The sequence below is a fragment of the Miniopterus schreibersii genome (genome assembly GCF_964146895.1).
Source record: "Miniopterus schreibersii genome assembly, chromosome: 11".
NCBI classification, from domain to species: domain Eukaryota; kingdom Metazoa; phylum Chordata; class Mammalia; order Chiroptera; family Miniopteridae; genus Miniopterus; species Miniopterus schreibersii.
In genome coordinates, this window is record NC_138111.1 from 25,942,686 (window position 1) to 25,964,907 (window position 22,222).

Sequence of the window (22,222 nt, forward strand, 5' to 3'; positions counted from 1 at the left end):
TGCAGTCCAGCTTTTAGCCCAGAAACTGCCCACCCACTCTGTGCTGTTCTCTCTGTTCTGGCACCCTGCCTCAGAGATTCCAGCCGCTTCAGCAGCAGAGAACTCAGATCTGCCTGCTCGGTGAGACTAACCACTCTGCCTGGGCTCCATCTCCCTCACCACAGTAAGGAGGTGCCTCAGGATGCAAGCTGGGCAGCCATGCGCTCACCCCCTGTGCTTCCCTTCTCTCAAAGATCACAGTCCTGTGTGTGGCTGGCTGTTCAGTGCCCTAAAGCATATTTTGTTCAGCTTTATAGTTGTTTATGACAGAAGGATGAATCTAGTTCCAGCTGTTCAGTCAAGACCTGAAGTGGAAGTGGAAGTTCAGTTTTGAATACACTGCTGAGTTTTTAGTGTCTGTGTCAGGGACATCTGAGTAGACTTGCCCAAGAGGTGCTGAGTGTTCATATGTGGAGCCTGAAAGAGATGATCAGGACTAGAGATTCAGATTTTTGTAGTCACAAATTTAGTTATAGTTGAAGTCAAGGGAATCAGTGTGACCACTTAGCTACAGAATGGTTAGGGAAGGACTAGAAGAACATTTTTCTTTTAAAAAGCCTGAGCAGACAAAGCTAAAGAAGTAGGTGAGGAATAGGAGACATCACTGTCACAGAAACCACCTTGAATAAATGAATGGCATTCACCGGGGGGAGTGACAGCTGTCAGGAGCCTATTTTCTCTATTTGTAATGCTTACTGATCCAGAGACCAGCTTTTCTCCAGTGCCCCCAAGGACTGTAAAGTTCCACTGGGTGATAATTAGAGAAAAACCCACATACGCAGGCTCCAGTACTAATCTGTAGTAGTAAAGCCACACCTGTCTTGAGGAAGCTCAGAATTTCTTCCAGATATAATCATATATTTGTGCTTGTAGCCGCCTTGGAGCTTACATAGCTGACAAGTATGATCGTAAACAACAGAAATTCAATGAAGCCAGCTTAAGCAAAGAGGAGAATTTATTATGAGTACAGAGATATCTGATGGAATTCAAAAGGCAAGGATAAAGCTGAGCTTTTTGAATAGCCTGGAGCATCACCTGGAGCGCCGCAGAGAAACTGTGGTAACCCCTTGTTTCTGCTTTTCTCTGCTTTCTTTCTGTGTTTCTGATTCATTCTTCTCTCATTTTATTTTTTTAAAGTATGTTTTTATTGATTTCAGAGAGAGGAAGGGAGAGGAAGAGAGAAATAGAAACATCAATAATGAGAGTCATTGATTGGCAGCCTCTTGCACGCCCCCTACTGGGGATCGAGCCCACAACCCTGGCATGTGCCCTGACCAGGAATCGAACTGTGACCTCCTGGTTCTTAGGTAGATGCTCAACCACTAAGCCATGCTGGCCAGGCTCTTCTCTCATTTTAGACTAACTTCTTGTGCACCTCCCCTCCCCCCCCCCCCCAATCGAGAAAATGTTCGCCAGCAACTATTCCTGAGTTTATAGCTTAGGAAAGAAGCGATTCATTCCCCTCCATTCAGGAAGGAAGTCAACCTGGTTGTAGAATCACAACTCATATTCCCCTGGAGGTCTCAGTGGCCCAATTAGAGCCATACAGAATCCAATCAGTTGCAGCCAAGGAGCTGGGGGAGTGTTGCACACACACATGTGGCTGTGGGAGCCCTACCTCTGTATCCATAGGGTATAAATTGCTGGAGGAAGGAAGAATATTTTCCAGAAAAAAGCAAGTGGGCAAGGGGGCAGGTGACTGGGCAGCCAGACTAGTAGATATTTAGAACACTAGAGTTCTATCCATATATTACCAGTGGCAGAGCCAGGACCAAGACCCTCAACCTCTGATCCTGTGACAACCTTTCCTGAGACTGCCTAAGATGGGAAACAGTGGTAATTATTTGACGTGGTTATGAGGAGAGACAGACAAATAGATATTCACTGTCTCAGTTTTCATTCCTATTGGTGTGAAGAAATAGAGGTCCTTTCCCTGAGAGTCTGGGGATCCAGAGCTCTGGAGCCATAACAGCCAGTTAAGTTCCCTCAGGATAATTAGTCCAGATTCTTAGTTACCAGTCACAGAAACCCAGATCAAACCAGCTTAAGCACAAAGAGCATTTATTAGAAGGCCATCGTGGTTCCTCACAGAATTGAAAGAAGAATGAAGATTCCAGGGTACCTGCAGGAGTCTGGAATCTGTACCACCAGAACATACAAGTGTGCTCACTTTTTTCTTTCCGTTTTTCTTTCTTTTTTTTTAAATTTTAAATATATCTTTATTGATTTGAGAGAGGGAGAAAGAGAGATAGAAACATCAATGATGAGAGAGAGTCATTGATCGGCTGCCTCCTGCATGCCCCTGACTGGGGAACGAGCCTGCAACCCGGGCATGTGCCCTGACCAGGAATCAAGCCACGATCCCCTGGGTCCTAGGTCAATGCTCAACTGCTGAGCCATGCCATTCTGAGCTCTTTCCCTTTTTCTGTTTATATCTTTCATCTCTCATTTTTGCTTGGCTTTGGTACCACAACTTTTCTCTGCAAGGTAGGGAATGTGGCTTCCAGCAGTTCTGGAGTCATACCCATACAATGTCTGACCAAAGAGAAAAGAGAGCCTTCCCTGCTGATTCTTGGTAGAAAAATCCCAGAGAAGTATTCTGATTGAGGGGATGGAGTCCTGTGGTTGGCCGGGCCTTGTTCCCTTGCTCACCCCTAGAGTCAGAAGAAGGCAGGGGGTATTTAAGAAGAGGGACCGTAAGCAGGATCAACAAAAGCCTCTTTTGTTCTGTGTTTGTCTCCCAGGTGACCATGGAGGCTGGTGGGCTCCCCCTGGAGCTGTGGCGCATGATCCTAGCCTACCTGCACCTTCCTGACCTGGGCCGCTGCAGCCTGGTGTGCAAGGCCTGGTATGAACTGATCCTCAGTCTCGACAGCACCCGCTGGCGCCAGCTGTGTCTGGGCTGCACCGAGTGCCGCCACCCCAACTGGCCCAACCAACCTGATGTGGAGCCTGAGTCTTGGAGGGAGGCCTTCAAACAGCATTACCTTGCCTCCAAGACATGGGCCAAGAATGCCCTGGACTTAGAGTCCTCTGTTTGCTTTTCTCTTTTTCGCCGGAGGAGGGAACGCCGTACCCTGAGCGTCGGGCCAGGCCATGAGTTCGACAGCCTGGGCAGTGCCTTGGCCATGGCCAGCCTATATGACCGCATTGTGCTGTTCCCAGGTGTGTACGAAGAGCAAGGTGAAATCATCCTGAAGGTGCCTGTGGAGATTGTAGGCCACGGGAAGTTGGGCGAAGTGGCCCTGCTAGCCAGCATTGATCAACACTGCTCAACCACACGCCTGTGCAACCTTGTCTTCATGCCAGCCTGGTTCTCGCCCTTCATGTTCAAGGTGGGTACCCATATCAGATGATGGCCTCTCCAGCCCTGACCCCGGACCTTGACCTCTTCTTAGTCGATTTGTAGACCCTTTTTTTGTTGGAATTGAGAGTTTAATTATTATTGCTCTAACACACTTCTCTGAGTTCTGCACCAGTTGAGAAATAGGCACAGGATCAGTAGAGATTAACATTCTGCTTTATTCCTGCCAAAGCTGTATTAAAAAATGAGCCTTGGACTTGAGGCCAAAATTACTTTGTAGTTCTTCCCTTCCAAACTGGATCAACCGGAGCCACAGGTGGAGCAACTAGGTAGGAAATCCAGGTTCCTAGAGCATGCCACATGGTGACAGAAAGCAGAGAACACTTTATGGCAGCATGCCCAGAGAGGGGAGGCCAATGACCCCCGTGCATCAGCCCCACCCTGTGGACGGCCCAGGAAGACCAGGTTTTACCAAGGGTGACTGGAAAGAGGGTCAGGAAATATCAGTCCCAACACATTCCTTCCTGGAACACAGAGCAGAAGCTGTGTTCACAGCAAAGCATGGACTGAGGTGTTGGTAGCTCCTGGCAGAGCATCTGCAGCTTTTACATTGCCAATACTAATTGCGATACCTGAATTATGTACCTAGTCAACAAAAATTATATTGCTACTTTACTACCAATAACAACTAAATTGTCTCTCAGGTTTGTAACCATCATAATACCAGCAATCATTTATGATGCACTTACTGTGTGCTGGGCATATGTTTTACTAACTAGCTAAACAGGTCTTATCCCTGCCATCTTCACTTTCTCTTTTCATTCCCCAGACATCATCAGGTCATGTCCAGTTTGACAACTGCAACTTTGAAAATGGGCACATCCAGGTCCATGGCCCAGGCACCTGCCAAGTGAAGTTTTGCACCTTCAAAAACACCCATGTCTTCCTGCACAATGTGCCCCTGTGCGTTCTGGAAAACTGTGAATTTGTGGGCAGCGAAAACAACTCTGTGACAGTTGAGGGCCACCCATCTGCAGACAAAAACTGGGCCTACAAGTATCTCCTAGGGCTCATTAAGTCCTCTCCCAGCGTGCTCCCCACAGAGGACTCTGACTCTTTAATGTCCCTGGACCTGGAGAGCAGGGACCAGGCCTGGAGCCCAAGGACCTGTGACATTGTCATTGAAGGCAGCCAGAGCCCTACCAGCCCAGTGTCCAGCTCCCCAAAGCCAGGCTCCAAGGCTGGCTCGCAGGAGGCAGAGGCGGGCAGCGATGGGGAAAGACTGGCGCAGACCCCGGACAGCAGCGATGGAGGCCTGAGTCCCAGCGGCGACGACGAGGACGAGGACCAGCTCACGTACAGGCTGTCCTACCAAGTGCAGGGCCCGCGCCCGGTCCTGGGGGGCTCCTTCCTGGGCCCCCCCCTGCCGGGAGCATCCATTCAGCTGCCCAGCTGCCTTGTCCTGAATTCGCTGCAGCAGGAGCTGCAGAAGGACAGGGAGGCCCTGGCGCTGGCCAGCTCGGTGCAGGGCTGCCTCATCCGCAGGTGCCTCTTCAGGGACGGGAAGGGCGGCGTCTTCGTTTGCTCCTACGGCCGAGCCAAGATGGAAGGAAACATCTTCCGGAACCTGACTTACGCGGTGCGGTGCATACACAATAGCAAGGTGCTGTCATAGGCTTACTCCCAGAGCCATGCGTCTCCCTGAGCCACCGGGAACACGATTTGTGATTGATGAGAGGCCCTCAGAGCCTATATGCAAGGAAGGCTTTGATGGGGCTATTTTGCCTTTTTTAAAATCATCTTTTTCTTAAGCTTATAACACACTTGCCTTACGTCTGTCATCTGATTTGGAGAGGGCAGAAACTATTTTTCCCATTTTACACCATTATACAGCCTTAATCGTAACCTTCTTGAACTGTGGTCCTTAGGACTTTTGGCAGGAATTGCGCAGCCAATGAATCAGTTGTGCAGCTAGTGAGTCCCTAGAGACAGGAACCTGAAAAACTGATATTCAAGGTTTTTGACTAATAAAAAATCCATGATGTCTCATGAGTACAATTATATGCTAAGTGGCATTGATTCAAGCAGAGAGCTGTGGGCAGGAGTGCAGGGCTTACTGAGCTGGTCCCTGTGCCTAGGAGCAAGGCCTTGATCTAGAAGAGAACCTTACTTTCAGAGCTTTCTCAGGCAGGTGAAGTTTTGCAAAGGCGGGTAGGAAGTGGTAGATCTGGAACTTGATTCCATTCAAAGTAGCTGTGCCCTTGGACCTCTGGGGGAATTTTCATGTAACCCCAGTGCATGTTGACTTTGAAGACCACTGATTCCCATCTTTTCTAAGGGTCTTTTTCATTCCATCATCCAATTATTCTGCTCAAAAGTTGTGAATATGGAGCCCAGGGCTAAGCTCCGATCAGGTTTTACTAAAGAACTGGTGTGAGGTTGGGCATGCCAGGAAGGGCATGGCGCAGGCGCCGCCCTGTGAGCACAGGGTGGCCGTGCTGACCTGCTCACGTACAGACTGTCCTACCAAGTCTATAGACACTCCTCTCTCTTGTGGGTTGAACAGCACAGACCAGACACTAAGGGACACACTCGAGTGTCCCTGAGTAATTTTTTTTTTAAATCCTTTGTGACAGGAAAACAAATAGCTTTCTCTTTCCTGCTTAGATCGTCATGCTCAGGAACGACATTCACCGCTGCAAAGCATCAGGCATCTTTCTTCGCTTGGAGGGTGGAGGCTTGATCGCCGGCAACAACATTTACCACAACGCGGAGGCCGGCGTGGACATCCGGAAAAAGTCCAACCCGCTCATTCTGGTACTTCCCTCTGTCTTCATGCCCTTTTCAGGGTGGCTCTTGCTTCTCAGAAACCTTTTCTGAGGATATTTAAATCAATGTTGCCATCCTGGGTTTATAGTGCTTTCTGTTTGCAAGGGGCTCCTGCCCTTTTTCCTGCAGTCTCCCCGTCAGTAAGAGGACCAGTCACAGGGAATTCCACAGGGCCTTGATGTGCTCTGGTGGCTTTGACTTTGGTAAGAATTAAAGATAACAGCATCTGCCCTAAAAGACACATGGATGAGAAATAAAACACCAAGTTAGTGTGCTCATTACTATAACAAGGATATTTAGTTGTGAAGATTATTTGTTTCATGGGTATTGTAAGTTTGATTTTACACCAATGTGAAAGCCACTTAAAATCCTAGCAACTGAGACCAGTGACATGAGACTAGCCCCTTTTCCGCCCTGGCTTTCCCCCAGAGACAGGTTTCTGAGAAGTTGGGACATGTGATGGACTTTTTATGGACCTGGAAAAATAATATCCACCCTTATGTATAGTGCTTATTATATGCCAGGTTATTCTAAGAACTTTATATATGTACTTAATTATGGTTTAATCCTTACACAACTCTGTGGGGTAGAGTTGTTATCCCCGTTTTATAGATGAGACATCGACACACAAAGAGGCTAAGGATCTTGCCCCAAATCACACTAGTGACAGAGTTGGGATCTGAATCCGGAGAGCCTGACTTATAGTTGATGTTCTTAACCCATTGTATCTAAACTGCCCTTGAAATGCAGAGAAAAGAAAGTCCTAACTTTATTTAAGAGACATGCTTAGCCAATGTCCTCTTTCGGCCTCTTCCTCTCACTGTGTTTTTGCCATGCAGCTGATATTTGACACATGACCATGGCTTCGGAAATTATTGCTGCAGTTGCCAGAAAGATGAGTTTGCCTTCCCAGGGACAGGGGGCAGGCCAGTTCACAGGTGGAGGTGGGAAGGGGGTGTTGCATAGTAGCCCTGGCTTTGTGAAAGGGTGTGGGTGGAAATGTCGTTGCACACACCTCTCTCTCAAAGCTTTTCAGCCCTGTCGGGGACTTCTGTTAGGACATGGTTGCCCTGGTGAGTCGGCCAAATCCATCAGGAGAAAATCTGGAAAGTGAGTAAGAATAGGAGAGTTTGCAGCATGGAACACTTACTTTAAGGCAAACCAGAACTTTCTGTGAACTCGTTTTGGAAGAGAAATAGCTAACTTTCTGGTTTAAGTATGGGATTGCATTTGGGGCTGTAAATTAACTATTAGATTGAAACAGTTTTATTATAATTTATTACAATCTAAAAATTTTGTCACTGTGCAAAAGCAACTAACTGGGAAACAAAAAAAACTAGGTTTCAAATCTGGCTCTGCCACAAACATGACCTTGGGCCTGTTTTCCTTTTGTGCAGAGGTATTAGAATGAATGTCTCTAAGATTCCTTGTAGCTCCCACACCTGTCACCTCATGCTCCATGGGACAGCTAAGCTCCCCAGAGCTGTACCTTTCCACAGCCCTCCCCTGAATAAGAAGTGAGGACTAGAAGCCAAATGGCTCTCACCCCTCCCTGGTTCTGTCCCCCTTGGGACTGTACTTGGCCCATATTCTCGTGTACTGGGGTACTGCTGTTCCGTGAAGGTAGGCTCCCCCAACCCTGGGTGGTGTGGTGTGGCCAGATGATTGTGTGTTTGGGGCACTTGTGGAGGCTCAGAAATTTCCAGCAGCGGGGCCAGCATCATTGCACCCCAAGACGGAGCAGTGAAAACTCCTGCCTTCAGCTTCTCCCTGCTAGGCTTCCACGTGTGTACCTGTGCAGGGCAGCAGCAGGGTCCATGTACTTTGTTGTGTGCTCAGGCTCCTCCAGTGATGTTGTTCTCCCCACTGTACTCATTGTGGCCCTGCCGTGGGGCAGCAGTCAGCACGCTGCTTCTGGCTAGCCTGTCTGATCTGTCTTATGTGCTGTCTCATGTTAACTTACAGTGTAATCAGATCCACCATGGCCTCCGCTCTGGCATCGTCGTCCTTGGCAATGGGAAAGGCATCATCCGGAACAATCAAATCTTTTCAAATAAGGAGGCTGGCATTTACATCCTGTACCACGGAAATCCAGTCGTGAGGTATGCGCTGCTGTGCCCAGACCGTCCTGCTCACCCAAGTCCCTTCTTTCTTTCCTCTCTCATCTCTGTTTCTCTACTCCCTGTCTTCTCTCCATTTGAAAACATTTTTTGTTTCTTAAAACAACTGTACAGACGCGACATTGGTATAAAACGTTTTAAATTGGGACTGTCCCAGAAAATCTTGGGTGCTATGGTCACTACAGCCTGACCTTTTATATCCCCAGGGCTGTACATCTCTGCCACGCAGCATGGTGGAAACGGATGATGGAAGGAAGGGGACAGGTGGAGAAGGCTTGTTTATGTGGACAAGCTGAGGAAGGTGGAGTTTCAGATAATGGAGAAACACTAAAGGGTTTGAGCAGAAGACTCGCACAGTTCTGTCTGCTTTAGGAAAATAATCTGCATTAATGTGCAACAAATATATTCCGAGGGGTTTTCCCCTGCATTATTCTATATGTACTTCATATTGTCACATGGCCTTTAATCACTTTGGAAAGTTTCAGAACATTCCATTGTTTCAATATCCCATAATTTTTGAACCTGTCCTGTGAGGCATTTATTTTTTTACTGTTATAGGCAGCTGTCTAAAAACAGTGGTCATAGAGCTCCTTTCATGTTTTGCATTGTTGCTTTAAGAATATACCCCTGTATGTATGCATGTTATTTACATAACACATACTGAAGTTTACTCTATGTAATGGGTCAGTGATATAAAAAGTGTATAAGAACTGTCCCTGTTCTGTGGGGTTTACCATCTCATGCTGCAGATGGACAGACACACAAAGGCCCATGGGGGAAGACTCACCAAAACAAGAACTTTAATAGGTCTTCATGCTGGTGCCAAAGGAACCCAGCCACCATTTTGGCTGTGTCAATCAGAGACAGAGGAAAACTTACTATCAGCCAACTCCTATTCAGTGATGTTCTATGGGGTGCTGACCCCGCGTCAGGCTCTGAAGGGCCAGATGTATATTTGGACCTACCTCAGCTACCTGGTGGGAAGTAGGTGGGTCATCTCTTTTTTTTCTTCTTTTTTTTGGTGAGTCACCTCTTCAGTAGGGAAGGAGATCATAGCATTCCTGTTAGTAAAAATAGCAAATGTGTCCTCCAGGGATAACACGATTTTGCTATCATCTGGGTGGGACTAGCTTTGTTTTTACAGGCAGGAAACCAAGCTGCAGAGGCTGGAGGGAAATGCATGTCCCTTCACATGCTCAATTGTCTGTTTCTGAGGAACTCATTCATGAGGCCTTTACGTGGCAGTAAGGGCCATGTGAGTTTCTCTGAGCAGGAGTGTGTTTTTCTATAGCTGCCATTTGTGGCTAACCCAACCCATGAGACTTCACATACACATGGTCTGATGTTCTTGAAATTCCCTTTTTAAAAATCTGGTTTTCTTCTTTTAAAGCATGTCATTATTTTATTTTGTCATCCAGTGGGTATGTGATTAAGTTAACAGAAAATAAAGAGTAGCTGTTGGACACGAACAGAAGGTTGTAGGCTTAGTACTGGCAGAGAGTCTGAGTCAGGGACTGGACACAGTCGCTCCCAGACAAGCTTAACACAGCATCCTTGGAATTCTGACATGGCCAAGATTTCTCCGGGGAGCTGTGTGCCACGATGACATCCGTTTAAAATGCTCTTTGTACATGGATGCCCATCAGGAGAAGCCACAAAGCTTTGGATAATCATGCGCTTTTATGGCATAGCTGTAGGGTTAGTTTTAATCAGTGATAACCAAAGATTGCTAAATGCCTGGCTTCTAGGACTTCAGGAAGTGCTTTATGCTGCTGTGGACTTGAGCTGTCTGGGGAAGCCCACAAAAGAAGATAGTCACCTTGAGTGGCATTGTCTAATCTCACCTGTCTTGTTCTTTTTCCATTTTAGCGGGAACCACATTTTCAAGGGTCGTGCAGCCGGTATAGCTGTGAATGAGAATGGCAAAGGCCTCATCACAGGTAGGGTGGGGACATTGGAGTCTGGCCAGTCATGTAGTGGGCTCCGCCTCACTCCCCCCACCCAGTCCTTCACCGGGACAGATTGGCCTCCTGCTGACTAGTGGCTAGCGCTCAGGGATGCTGGCCCACGCACTGGCCGTGCTAATCACTGTCCTGGCCCAGTGCTCACAGGATTTCACTGGGTGGCTGACATAATACTGTCAGGAACATTTATGCCATGCAAAATGTCTGAATCCCTCTTGGTTTTGTACTGGCTTTTGCCAGCTCTGGAAACCCATCCCCATTTCCCCTCTGCCTGGCCAACTCCTGCTCTTCCTTCAGGTCTCATTCTGAATGTCACTTCCTCAGGAAAGCCTTCCCAGACTTCCCCTTATACACATATACATTCACTGTACCCAGGAGGCCTGCTCTCTAGGACATTTTACTTAATTTCTTAGTGATTTGTTTAGTGTCGGTCTCCTTTGCTGTAAGGTAGTGAATTCTTTAAGGTAAGGATCAAGTATGTGTGGTACATCGGTATAACCTCAGCACAGAGCGTAGCCATACCTGGGACATTAAAGGGATTCAGAAAATATTGGTCCAGTGAATCCCACTGACTGAATCCAGCCTTCATTCATCAGGCATTTTTGAGTACATGCTGCCTGAAGAAGCCAGGGGTACAGCAGTGCACAATGCAGATCCCCATTTCAGGAACTGATATTTTAGGAGGGGGAAGCAAATAAATTAATAAAAGCATACATATACAAGCAAGAAAAGTCACATCTAAGGATGATAAGTGCTTAGAAATAGAATAAGATGATAGAGGGCCTTTGTTTTAAAGATTGGGTGGTCGGGGCAGGCCTTTCTGAGAAGGTGGCTTGTAAGCTAGAACCTGCGTGATGAGAAGGAGCCTGGGGAAGAGACCAGAATTCCATGCAGGGCCATCTGTGGGAGCAGACCTGACATGCCTGAGGAGCAGGGAGATCACTTGTGTGACTGGAGTATGGCAAGCGAGGGGCGAAGGTTTGGAGATGGGGTCACAGAGGCAGGAAGGGGCCAGTCACACAGGGTTTCATGAGCCATGGCACTTTAGTCCCAGGAGGCTGAGAGACTGCCCTGCCACAGTGCTGGGGCAGATGGTCTCAGACCACCCTTCTGACTGACTCCTCAGTCCACTCTTGGAGAGGGAGAGGGGAGAGAAGACAACAGCTGTGGTCCAGAGCTGAGGCTGAGAAGGACAGGCTAGTGCCTCCCCAGGCTTGTGGGAGAATGGCTGGATTCTGTCCCAGCCCTTCTGGAAACAGCCCTCTAGGACAGATATCCCCTGCCTGGCCTGGTCCAGGGGCTCTAATGCTCGTTTATTCTTAGTCATCAGTTCCCAAGGCCACTGGGTACAGTGGGTACTGGGGATATAGGAGAGCTCAAGACACAGACCTTGCCCATGGGGAACGCAGATAGCCAACAAGTCCCTAAAATGCCAAACAAGGGTCAGGATGCTGACTGCAGACAGGGTAAGGCCTGGGCTTCCTGGTCCAGACTGTCCTTCCTCTCAGTTGCCCAAGTCCTTGTTGCCAGCACTGCAGGTGGCCCTTGGGTCTTGACCCTCTTTTTTGCCTCTCTCCATAGAAAATGTTATCCGTGAGAATCAGTGGGGAGGTGTGGACATCCGCCGTGGAGGGGTCCCTGTCCTCAGGAGCAACCTCATCTGCTTTGGCTATTCAGATGGTGTTGTTGTGGGAGATGAAGGCAAAGGACTGATAGAAGGAAATACCATCTATGGTGAGGAGCACATTCGGGGGGGTGGGCTTGGGGTCCAGCCTGGCCTGGGAAGCAGAAAGCCCAGGACCCATCTTTGTGGGTCCTGAGAAAGTCATAGCCTTTCCCTGGGCCTCAGAGACCTCATCTGAATAATGGCACTCATCTCAGATCACAGTCACACAGCCCCTCTCAGAAATCAAAAGCCTCTTATAAGTTATGTAATCAGATTAATCCCATGAGGTCAGCAAAGCAGAGAGCTTTAGCCCCATTTAAAACAGGAGAAGGCAGGAGTCAGGTATTGTGTAAGGAAAGGGCCACTTAATCTCTGACACACAAGCATCTAAGTTCTCTTATCCTTTCTTGTGACCCACAGAACTAAACATAATATGGGAGAAATAGGATGATCATAGAAAGAAAACTTCTCATTCAGTCTCTGATTTTGGGTAAAGCCTTAATCATTCTGGACTGTGTATTTGATGATGGTGATAATGATAATAATAGCAGCTAACATGGATTCAGGCCCAACTCTGCTAGGCCCTTTATATGCATTATCGCATTTAATCCTCAGGTAGTTATTAACCCCATTTTAAAGGTAAGAAAACTGAGGCACAGAGAGGTTCCATTTGCTCAGTCACACAGCTAGGAAGTAGTAGGGCTGGGATTCAAACTGAGGCCTCCTCTGTCTCTTCAGGGATGGGTTGGGCTGGATAAACTCCAAGGCCCCTTTGCCCTGTCACTATGGGCTTGCGTGCCTCTGGTCTGGAAGTGTGGCCTTGACATTTCTCAGAGCACTCTTACACCCAATGGAATGATCCTAGTTGAAAGATTGTTCTGATTGTTATTTTCCCTCTTGTATGAAGGAAGAGCCTGCAGTCTGAGCCATAAAGTGACTTGTCCCAGGCCTTTAGCAAATCAGGAACTCTGTCCCCTGGGCCAGTGCCTTTTTTGCTTCCTCTGTTGGGAAGACACTGGGGGCTGCATTACTCCTTGCTCAGTGTCAGTGACCAGCTGCTTTCACTGTCCCAGCTAATAAGGGCTGTGGTGTGTGGATGATGTCGTCCAGCCTGCCCCACGTCACCAGCAACCACGTCAGCTACAATGGCCTGTATGGAGTGGCAGTGTTTAGCCAGAAGGAGGGCTCTGGGGACTTCCCTGGGGGCCATGGGGCCCAGGAGAACTTCAGTGAGGATGGGGATGCCATCCTCTGGGAGACAGAGCTAGAGAAGGATGACGACCCGCTGCGCCAGCCCGTCTCCATAGCTCTTGTGGAGTCTAACAGTATTAATCACAATGGAGGTGAGTGTCCCCTTGTGCTCAGCCCCTGCTCCAGAGCCATCCGTGCTTTCACCACCTTAATGGCCCTTCCAGCCCGCCGGCCTCATTGACCACTTCTTTCGGCCACCTACCCGATACCCCAGTCCCCTGGACTTCATGCTCCCTGAACTTGAATCCATTCTTTCTTCTCCCCGACCCCGACTTTGGTCATGCTATTTCTCTTGCTTGAAATTTCCTTTCTCCCATCTGCACAGCCCAAACCACTTGAACCTCAGAGCTACTGGTAATGCACCCTGCATCCTTCCCTCTGAACCGTGCCCTCCAGTGGCACTTGTTAGGCGGCCTGGGACTATATTTGTTTCTGTGGCTGTTTCATCAACTCTGATAGGCTATAAGCTTGAATCAAAGAATTGAATCCCACCCATGTCAGTGCCCCTGCCCCTACAGCGTCAAATCCACACCTGGCAGGCACATTTAACTAATTCTGAGACACATTTTTCACGTTTTAACGTCTTTGATGAGATGTGTCTTACAATTAATGGCATATCATGGTTTAATTGCAATGATTTTTCTTAGCTGTATAGAAAATAAGAGTGTGTTTTATTTTTTAATGTTTTTATTGATTTTAGAGAGAGAGGAAGGGAGAGGGAGAAAGAGATAGAAACATCAAAGATGAGAGTCATTGATCAGCTGCCTCCTGCACGCCCCCTACTGGGGACCGAGCCCTGACCAGGAATCGAACCAGTGACCTCTTGGTTCATGGGTCAACACTCAACCACTGGGCAACACCGGCTGGGCTTTTTTTTTTTTAGAGTGTATGTGTATTTTCTTTTGGGTGTAGTTTTAAGAGTCATACAATACTTTTAATATATCTTTATTGATTTCAGAGAGAGGAAAGGAGAGGGAGAGAGAGAGATAGAAACATCAATGATGAGAGAGTCATTGCTTGGCTGCCTCCCACACACCCCCGGCTGGGGACCGAGCCCGAAACCTTGGCATGTGCCTTGACCGGTAATTGAACCCCGATCTCCTGGATCCTAGGTCGATGCTCAACCGCTGAGCCATGCCCAGCTGAGTGTGTTTTAAATCTATGTTATCTTACACTTAACCAAAAAAAATGATAGTAGGTATTTGATGTTTATTGAATTGAAAAAATATATACACTTATTGTGGAGTTCATCTAACTCCAGGACTCCTAAACTGGGCTGGTTATCAGAATCACTATTGAGGAGCTAATGGAGGAAGGCTTGTTACAAAGAGGTCACAGACCCTGGTAAGTTCATTCCTCTGGGAGTGGCAGAGGTCAGAGAGATCTGTGGCCATCTGTCCAGTAGGAGAGGAAAAGCTGCATAAATTCACAAATACTTAATTTATAATTGCTGTTCTCTACCAAGCCAGGAGAAGCAACAGGTGGGTACCACCAAAAGATTTGGACTCACGCTCACAGCTCAAACTGCTCCCACACGACCCCCACCGTGGTCATGCCCTCACTCCCCTCCCGGCGCGCCCCGTGCCTCCTGCTCTCGCGGCCGGCGGATGCCGCTGGGGAGAACTCCTCTTCCTCACCCAGGTCCACCTGCCGTGCTATCTCTTCCTGACCAAGTGGGCAGCTCAGAGCCCACCAATTTTGTACTTTTTTCCAAAAACACCCAGTGTCTCTAAGCATACACAACCCCAAACAGCATTTTCTTTATAAAATTTCCAACACATTTTAGACACATATTACTTAGCTTAGTAAATTTTTTTATTCAAAAATTACAGAATTTTCCTTATAAAGAAAGTTTCTCCAAACAGTAGGGAGGCAGATCCCAGGTCAGTATGGAAGGAAAACAAAACAACTTTCCAGCAGGTGGGTCTGTCTGGAGTTGGAACGGGCAGCGTGTGGTGAGCACCCCACCACAGGAAGGGCATGTAGTGGATGGTTTTGTAGGAGGTGTTCCAGCGCAGGATGAGCGCCTGGGCCAGACGATCCGCTGAGCCTGAGGAATCTTGCATCCCATTTCCCTGGCTATATTTAATGAGGACTGACTTCAGAAGGAACGGAATTTTCTTGATGTCCCAGGTTTCCTCCGACTCTGTGTGCCATCCAGCTTGGAAGCTGCAGCTACCAAGGGCTGAATCTGAGTGTTGCTCCCTCCTCTTACCCACCTCTGTCCTGGAGGCAGAGTTCCAGGAAGGCTTTTCCTGACTGGTGGTGTCAGGGCTGACCCTGGGACCACCCTGTGCTTTCTCTGCTCTCCACCCCCTCCACCTGCAGCCTCAGGACTCTACGTCCAGAGCAGTGAGGCGCTGCACGTCATCACCAACGTGATCCATGCTAATGGGGACAGAGGCATCACTGTGGCCCAGAGCAGCCAGCTCACCCGTGTGGCTAACAATAGCATCTCCTGCAACCGCCAGAGTGGGGTCAAGGTCGAGGCCCAGTGCAAGGTGGAGCTCCGGGGCAATGGTATCTATGACAACAGAGGCCATGGCATCATCACCAAGGGTGACAGCACTATCGTCATTGAAAACGACATAATTGGCAACCGGGGCAGCGGGCTGCAGCTGCTGCCCAGGTCAGACACTAAGGTGAGTGTATGTGTGTGTGTGCGCGCGCACCATGTAGTGCCAATACAGGGCACAACTCTAGAGAGCTTTTGCTCCCTCTCTGCTGAGAAGCAGCCATCACTGGAAGTAACATCATTCCTCCTGCCAAAAATCAGCCTGGAAGGCAAAGATGGGGACAAATGAACTGGGCCCTGAAGGATGAATAAAAGTTGCCAGCAAAAACCAGGGTGGGGGTGCCACCTGGGGTATCTTCATGGTCTCCAGGTCAAGGTCAGGGCTATTTTAGATTTCTGCTAACAGAATAATCTCACATGGGATCTGGTATGTGGTAGGTGCTTAATTAGGACAGAAGTCTTGCCTCAGGGCCTTTGCATACACTATTCCCTGTGTATCTGGACACAGTTCTCCCTCATTCTCTGTCTCAGCCCTATAGCTTGGCTATTGCTTTCTTCAGGAAGCCCTCCCTGAGCCCCCAGGGAGGTGACCCTTTTCTGGACTCTAAGGTGCTTATTTCCACCTTCCTTACAGAACACTTCCCATAGTGCTTTGTAAATGTTCCTTTGCCTTTTTGTCTCCCAATGGGACACTGAGCTCTGACCTCCCTTTTTATGCAAAGCACTGTGCTGGGTGCTAGGCTTTCAATGTTGAGCCAAACTGACCCAGTCCCTGCCCATGTGAAATTACAATCCTAGAGCCTCTTTTCAGCTCTGTGGTTTCATGATTAGTGACTTAGGCAAGGAGTAAAGAAGTCCTTGGCTTTGAGTCTGAGCACTGTGGGAGCAGAGGAAAGGAGAGAGGGGCACACTGTTGCCTCAGTTGGGTTTCTGTGGGCCCTGGTCTCTAGCACCACCTCCCCTCTCTGCCAGGCCTTTGCCTATTCTTTCTTCTTCCTGGAACATCCCTCCCTTGCTCTGCACCTGATAAACTCCTATAGCTTACCCATCACCTCTTCTAGGAAGCCTTCCCTGGTTACCCCCAACTGGTCTAGATATCCCTTCCCTGAGCTCCTATGGCTTACTGCTCACCTCCTATCATGTTCTTACCCCTCAGTTTTATAACTGGTGAGTCACTTACCGGGCTCCCCCAGTCTGGGAGTCCCTGAGCTGTGACAAACTCTGGCTGCCTCTTCCAGGTAATAAAAAACCGCATCCATTCATTTCGGGCCTATGGCATCGCCGTGCGGGGCCGCACCAAGGCTCTGGTGCAGGAGAACATCTTCTTCCAGGGCAAGACCAACAAGACCATCTTTCAGCAGATCTCAAACAATCGAGAATGCATCATGCAAAACAACAAGTTCTTGGTCTTCAAGAAAAAGTAAGTGACTACATCAGTTTTCTAGAACCACAGTGAGGCCACTGGGGAGGCCAGGCCCAGTGATTGCGGCTGCCCTTGCTCCCTATAGTCCTGCCAGCTTTTGGCTCTGGTCAGATAAAGTCCTCTGCTGTGCTTTGTGTCAGGCCTGGGCTAAGGACCTACACTTTACTCCCTGGGAGGAAACAAGCTTTAAGAGCAAGGGGTATGTGGTTTCAAATCTCAGCTCTGCCAGTTATTGGCTGTGTGACTCAGGCAAGTTACTCAACATCTCTGAGCCTAGTAAAATCCAATTAGCTCTGACCAGGTGGCTCAGTTGGTTGGAGCATCATCCCATACACCAAAAAAAAAGTTGCAGGTTTGAGTCCCAGTCAGGGCAAATATCTAGGTTTTGGGTTCAATCCCTGGTCGGTGTGCGTATGGGAGGCCACCAATGGAGGTTTCTCTCACATTGATGTTTCACTCTCTCTTTCCCTTCTTCTCTAAGAATCAGTAAAAACATATCCTTAGGTAAAGATTTAAAAATATATGTCATACAGAATGTAGTCTTTTGAGTCTGGCTTCTTTCACTCAGCCGAATATCCCAGAGATTTGCCCATGCTGTCGCATCTGTCGTCCCTCCTTTTTGTTGAGTGGTGTTTTATTGTATGGGTGTTCCACACACTGCTTATCCATTCATCAGCTGTACTTTCTAGTTTGGGGTGATTATGAATAAAGCTTCTATAAATTTTCATGGTCATGCAGCTAGGGTGGGGAGAAAGGAAAATGAAAGAGAGAAAAAGAAAGGCACTAATCTTATCCAGATCCTTATAAAGAGGGGACATTGGGGCTCCTAGAGGGAACTTGTCCAAGATCATATGCAGAATTGAAGGCATAGCTGGAGCTAGAATGCGGGACTGTTGCCCTTTAGCTTCACTAACTTGGGAGACAAAACCTACATCCAGATTTAAACACCTGCATCCAATGAGCTTGAGTCAAAGATAAAATTTTCAGGACACTTGGTGAATGCTGTATACTCTTAGAGTCCCTTGATTGTCATTTGCATCTCCAGGTCTGATACATGGCGGCTGGTGAACCCACCAGCACGCCCTCACCTTGAAAACTCTCTCCGAGGCCCCTCTGCAGCCCACAGTGGGCAGAAGGTGACAGCCTTGGCGACAAGGATCACAGCCCGTGTGGAAGGTGGGTACCACAGCAACCGCAGCATCTTCTGCACCATCCTGTGAGGATGGAGAGCCACAGGGCGGGGCAACTGGAGTGCTGGCCAAAGACTCTGGGACCAACAACCACATACCCTGCTCTCAGGCTCAGGCCCTGACAGTGCCCAGCTAAGAGATGAGGCCTTCGAGATGGAAGCGGTGTCTGAGGAGACTCCAGGTCCTTCTCACCACACCCCTGAAAAACAAGCTCCTAGGCTTCCTGGGGACTAAGAACAAGGTACCTCCACAACCCTTCAGCTCCACCACCTTCAAAAGGCACTTGGAAGTGTTTTTCAAGGAGAAAAGGAACACACATTGGTGGGTTTCCAGTCACTCCAGCTCCTGTAGAGATTATGAAGAGTTGAGGGGAATCAGTACTGAAGCTTCAGTCAGGTTTTTGTTTAGGGAACTGTGTTTTACATACCAAACCCAGGCTCTTCTCAGGGAAGAGATTTACTCCTAAGCGAGGGAAGTAATTCTAATGAGGTGGAAAGAGACAGCTGCTCCAGAATTTTCCCCTTTCCTAGACCTCTCCCTCTCTGTCCCTCCAGGGACACCGCCACCCCCTCCCAGCTGCCCGCAGGGGCAGGAGGAGTTGAGTTTGGTTTCCTTAAGGACATAGAAGTCTTAGACTTAGAATGGGCCTATGAGGGAGGAAGGGGCTTGGGACAGGCAGCCCCTCCTGAAAGGCTGACCTAGGGATGACACAGGCATGCCAAAAACAGGAGAGGCATGTTGAGAAGGCTTCCTTGCAGTGGCTCAGGTGCCAGGCTGGGCAGTGCAGGGACACACACAACTCCCCTCTACCCTCAAGAAGCTCCCAAACTCAGGAGGATGTTAGCTTGGTGCCTGCTGCACAGGGATTCACATCTCACAGGCACAGCCACACCAGCTGCCCCTCCTGGGCACAGACTGGTGGCAATGCAGGTGCCTACAGCCCCTCATCTGTGTCCATGTTTTCTCATGGATAACCACCTGCCTTTGCTGACCTTTATGGTTTCCACTCTGTGCCTTGGCTCATGCTCTACCCCCTCCTGGCCTGCCCTTCTCTCTCTGCACATGTCCAGGTCCCACCCATTCAAGTGTAGCTCAGACACTGCCATCTTCACAGAGCACTCCCCTCCCTCCAGATGACAATGCTCTTCCCCCGCTGAGCCCTCCTGCCCTGTCTCTGCCCCCTCAGGTACTGAGCACTTACTGCCTTGGTGTTACCCAGGTCCATCCCTGTCCCACTCACCTACATAGGGCCCTGTCTCACTGTGTCCCCAGGCCTGGGGTAGGGTCTATAGCCTGAATGGGGGGAGGAAGGCCAGGTCCCAAAGGGCTTTACTGAACTGTACTGTCAAGGTTCCAGGTGGGCTCAGACCCTGCCCTGACTGCTTGAGGAAGGGGGCTGGATGCAGGACACACTACCTGAACAATCCCCTCCCACTCAGCCTTTCATGCGGGGCCTTCACCAGCCTGTTGGGGTCGCTGTCATGCACCTCACTTATGGCTTCCCAGGCTGGTTCTGCCAGGCCCTCGGTGCTGCTCTCCCAGGTCAGGTGGGAGGGGCTGGAGGGACCCAGGAGCACTGGCTCCTTGAGGACTTTGGGCACAAGAGCACTGCCCCCTCCCATCCCCACATTGTCCTTTGCACTTCTCTAGTGGCCCCAATGTGAGTCGCTGTACAAAATGCTGCCTTTATTTTGTAAGAAATGACTTTTCTGTGAACCAAGCGCTTATAAAAATCTCAGCAACTAAAATAAAGTTCTATATTTTAAAAGAGGCACTTTTGGGGGACTTTCCTTGGTTGGATATGTGCTGGAGTTCCTGGGTGACTGGATGCAGACCCTGCACAGCTCACTTTCCCAAAGCACCCACTGCTTGGAGGCAGTAGTGGGATAGAACACCCATCCCAGCTCTTCTGTGGTTGGGGAATAATCAGGAAGTTGAGAATGCTCTGCAGTAGCCTCACTGGTTCATTGGGCAGGGCCTGCTCTCCCACACAGCTGGACAACACAGTAACAGCTGGAGAATCTGGGTAAAAGATATACAGAAGTTCTTTGTATTATTCTTGCAACTATTTTCTAAGTACGTATGACATATCAAAAGAAAGTTTTTAAAAGAAGACACTAAAAATTTTTATCTAATTAGCAATTTCTAGGTTGGTGTCCTCTGCAAGTGTTAAATCTATCTTCTTTGATCTCATCACTGTTAACAATGTACAACAGGTCAGGACCACAAGCAGAAACCTCCCTCTAGACCTTCAGTTAACCAACACCTGGAAGTTAAGGTTATTTCACAAACTGCAAATCTTATTAAGGGTACCAGATTCTAGCCCACAGCCTCCCTTTCTTCAGAGGAAAGCAGGAGATCTTATGGCAAAAAAACTTGGTGAGATCAAGGTATCCACTGTGAATGTATTAGTAAACAAATGGTTTTTTAGAGCTATAAAAAACCATTTCCATTATTGTGCAAGTGTTTACCCTCTAATAGCCCTGCCAAGGAAAGAAGGTGCAGTTCACGTACTATGACTCATTTAACATAAACTGCCTGTGTCAGGCACTGTGCTAGCTGCTTTCAGATTTGTTCAAGGTGAACAAGGCCCTCTTGAGCCTTTTGACCCACAAACCCCTTGATGTACAGAAATGTGCTTTTCAGTCAACCTCTGGGAATGTAGTGAGGTACACCTGTTGTCATGCAGGACAAGTACTTGCCATCCCAGACTCTTCCCTATCGATACCACTGCTCTGCGAGAGTGACTCAAGACAGGTTGCTTCCCCTCTAGGACAGGTTCAGAGGCCTGGTCATGTGCTGTGACCCAATCATTCCTGGAAATTCCAAGTGTCAAGCCCATCAGAATCTAAAAAGCATTCATGAAAACACATTCTACCCTATAAACACATTAGTTCTTTTCTCAGAGACAGATCACGAATGCAGTCACACATACTTGGTTTTCATGACAGCTTAGATAAGGAAACTTGACGCATTTACATTTCCTGCTCACCTCTGCTGGAGACAAAATATACTACAAATGCCCACTACTCAGGATCAGAGACAAATGAGACAAACCAGAGAAGAGCATGAAAAATAAACATTTTAGGCATTGGCCTTGCTCCAGAAGCGGCTCTGATAACAGCATCCCAGAGCTGGACGGAATACAAGGACCACCTGTTTGAGCAAATCATCTAAGACTCATTTCCATCATGTCCTCCCTGACGGATGGCCCAGCTGCTGCATAAACTTCCTCCTCCTCTCACTTTCAGAGATGAATTCTACCTTCCTTCCTTCACTGCTCCTCACTCCCCAGCACTGAGCACCACAAACCTCAGCTACTCCCAGAGCGCCTTGAAGACCTGAGCGTTAGCCATAGTCTGCTGGCAGTCAGCATCCATCCCTGTCGCCTTCAGGTATGCCTTCCTGTAACTAGATGGCGGAGAACTGAAACCTTTTCCAAGACTCCCTTGCTGCTAGGATTGTAGATGCAAACTAGGTTCCTAGATGTGCACTCACAGAAGAAGGAAGTAGGATGGAAGCCAGCTTCGTGATCCTTTGGTTATGCTGACAAGAAAGGGGGTAGAAATGTGGGTATTAAAAGCAGAGGTGGCTGAACTTTGTTGAGTTACCAGTTTCATGAATTCAAGCAGTTGTGGGGCAGAAGTGGCTTCTTGATGCTTGGATGGCAACCCCCGCAGTGTGTTCTTGAACTGAGCAGTTCTGGCACTAACCTCCTGATTCCCCCTCCTGCAGCCCATTTAACAGCTTTACATTTTATCCATGTATTAAACTCCTTTGTTCTTAAGATATCTAGTACAGTTTGTTTTCTGTGTTTAACTCCGATTCATCCCCCTCAGAACTGTGGCTTGAGAGCTGACCTCTACCATCTATATGGGCTGAGCCAGACAGAGCAGCTGGGATATCACTTCCTCCCTGTTC

General features: G+C 48.4%; 1 protein-coding gene across 3 annotated transcripts in view; it reads left to right on the forward strand.

Annotated features, from left to right (window-relative positions):
• Positions 1-22,095, forward strand: part of FBXO10 (F-box protein 10) — a 31,827-nt gene extending 9,732 nt beyond the window's left edge. For 2 of the 3 annotated variants that reach the window (XM_081152456.1, XM_081152454.1), the window contains exons 3-13: positions 2,784-3,374; positions 4,173-5,006; positions 6,011-6,160; positions 8,138-8,274; positions 10,162-10,232; positions 11,838-11,990; positions 12,996-13,265; positions 15,502-15,815; positions 16,927-17,108; positions 18,157-18,287; positions 18,411-20,072. In XM_081152456.1, coding sequence (XP_081008582.1) covers positions 2,784-3,374; positions 4,173-5,006; positions 6,011-6,160; positions 8,138-8,274; positions 10,162-10,232; positions 11,838-11,990; positions 12,996-13,265; positions 15,502-15,815; positions 16,927-17,108; positions 18,157-18,287; positions 18,411-18,535 — 2,958 coding nt within the window. In that variant the 3' untranslated portion in view covers positions 18,536-20,072. Of the gene's footprint in view, positions 1-2,783; positions 3,375-4,172; positions 5,007-6,010; positions 6,161-8,137; positions 8,275-10,161; positions 10,233-11,837; positions 11,991-12,995; positions 13,266-15,501; positions 15,816-16,926; positions 17,109-18,156; positions 18,288-18,410; positions 20,073-21,552 lie in introns of those variants that run through there. The other variant, XM_081152455.1, reaches the window with a different exon arrangement.
• Positions 22,096-22,222: the final 127 nt, after the last annotated feature.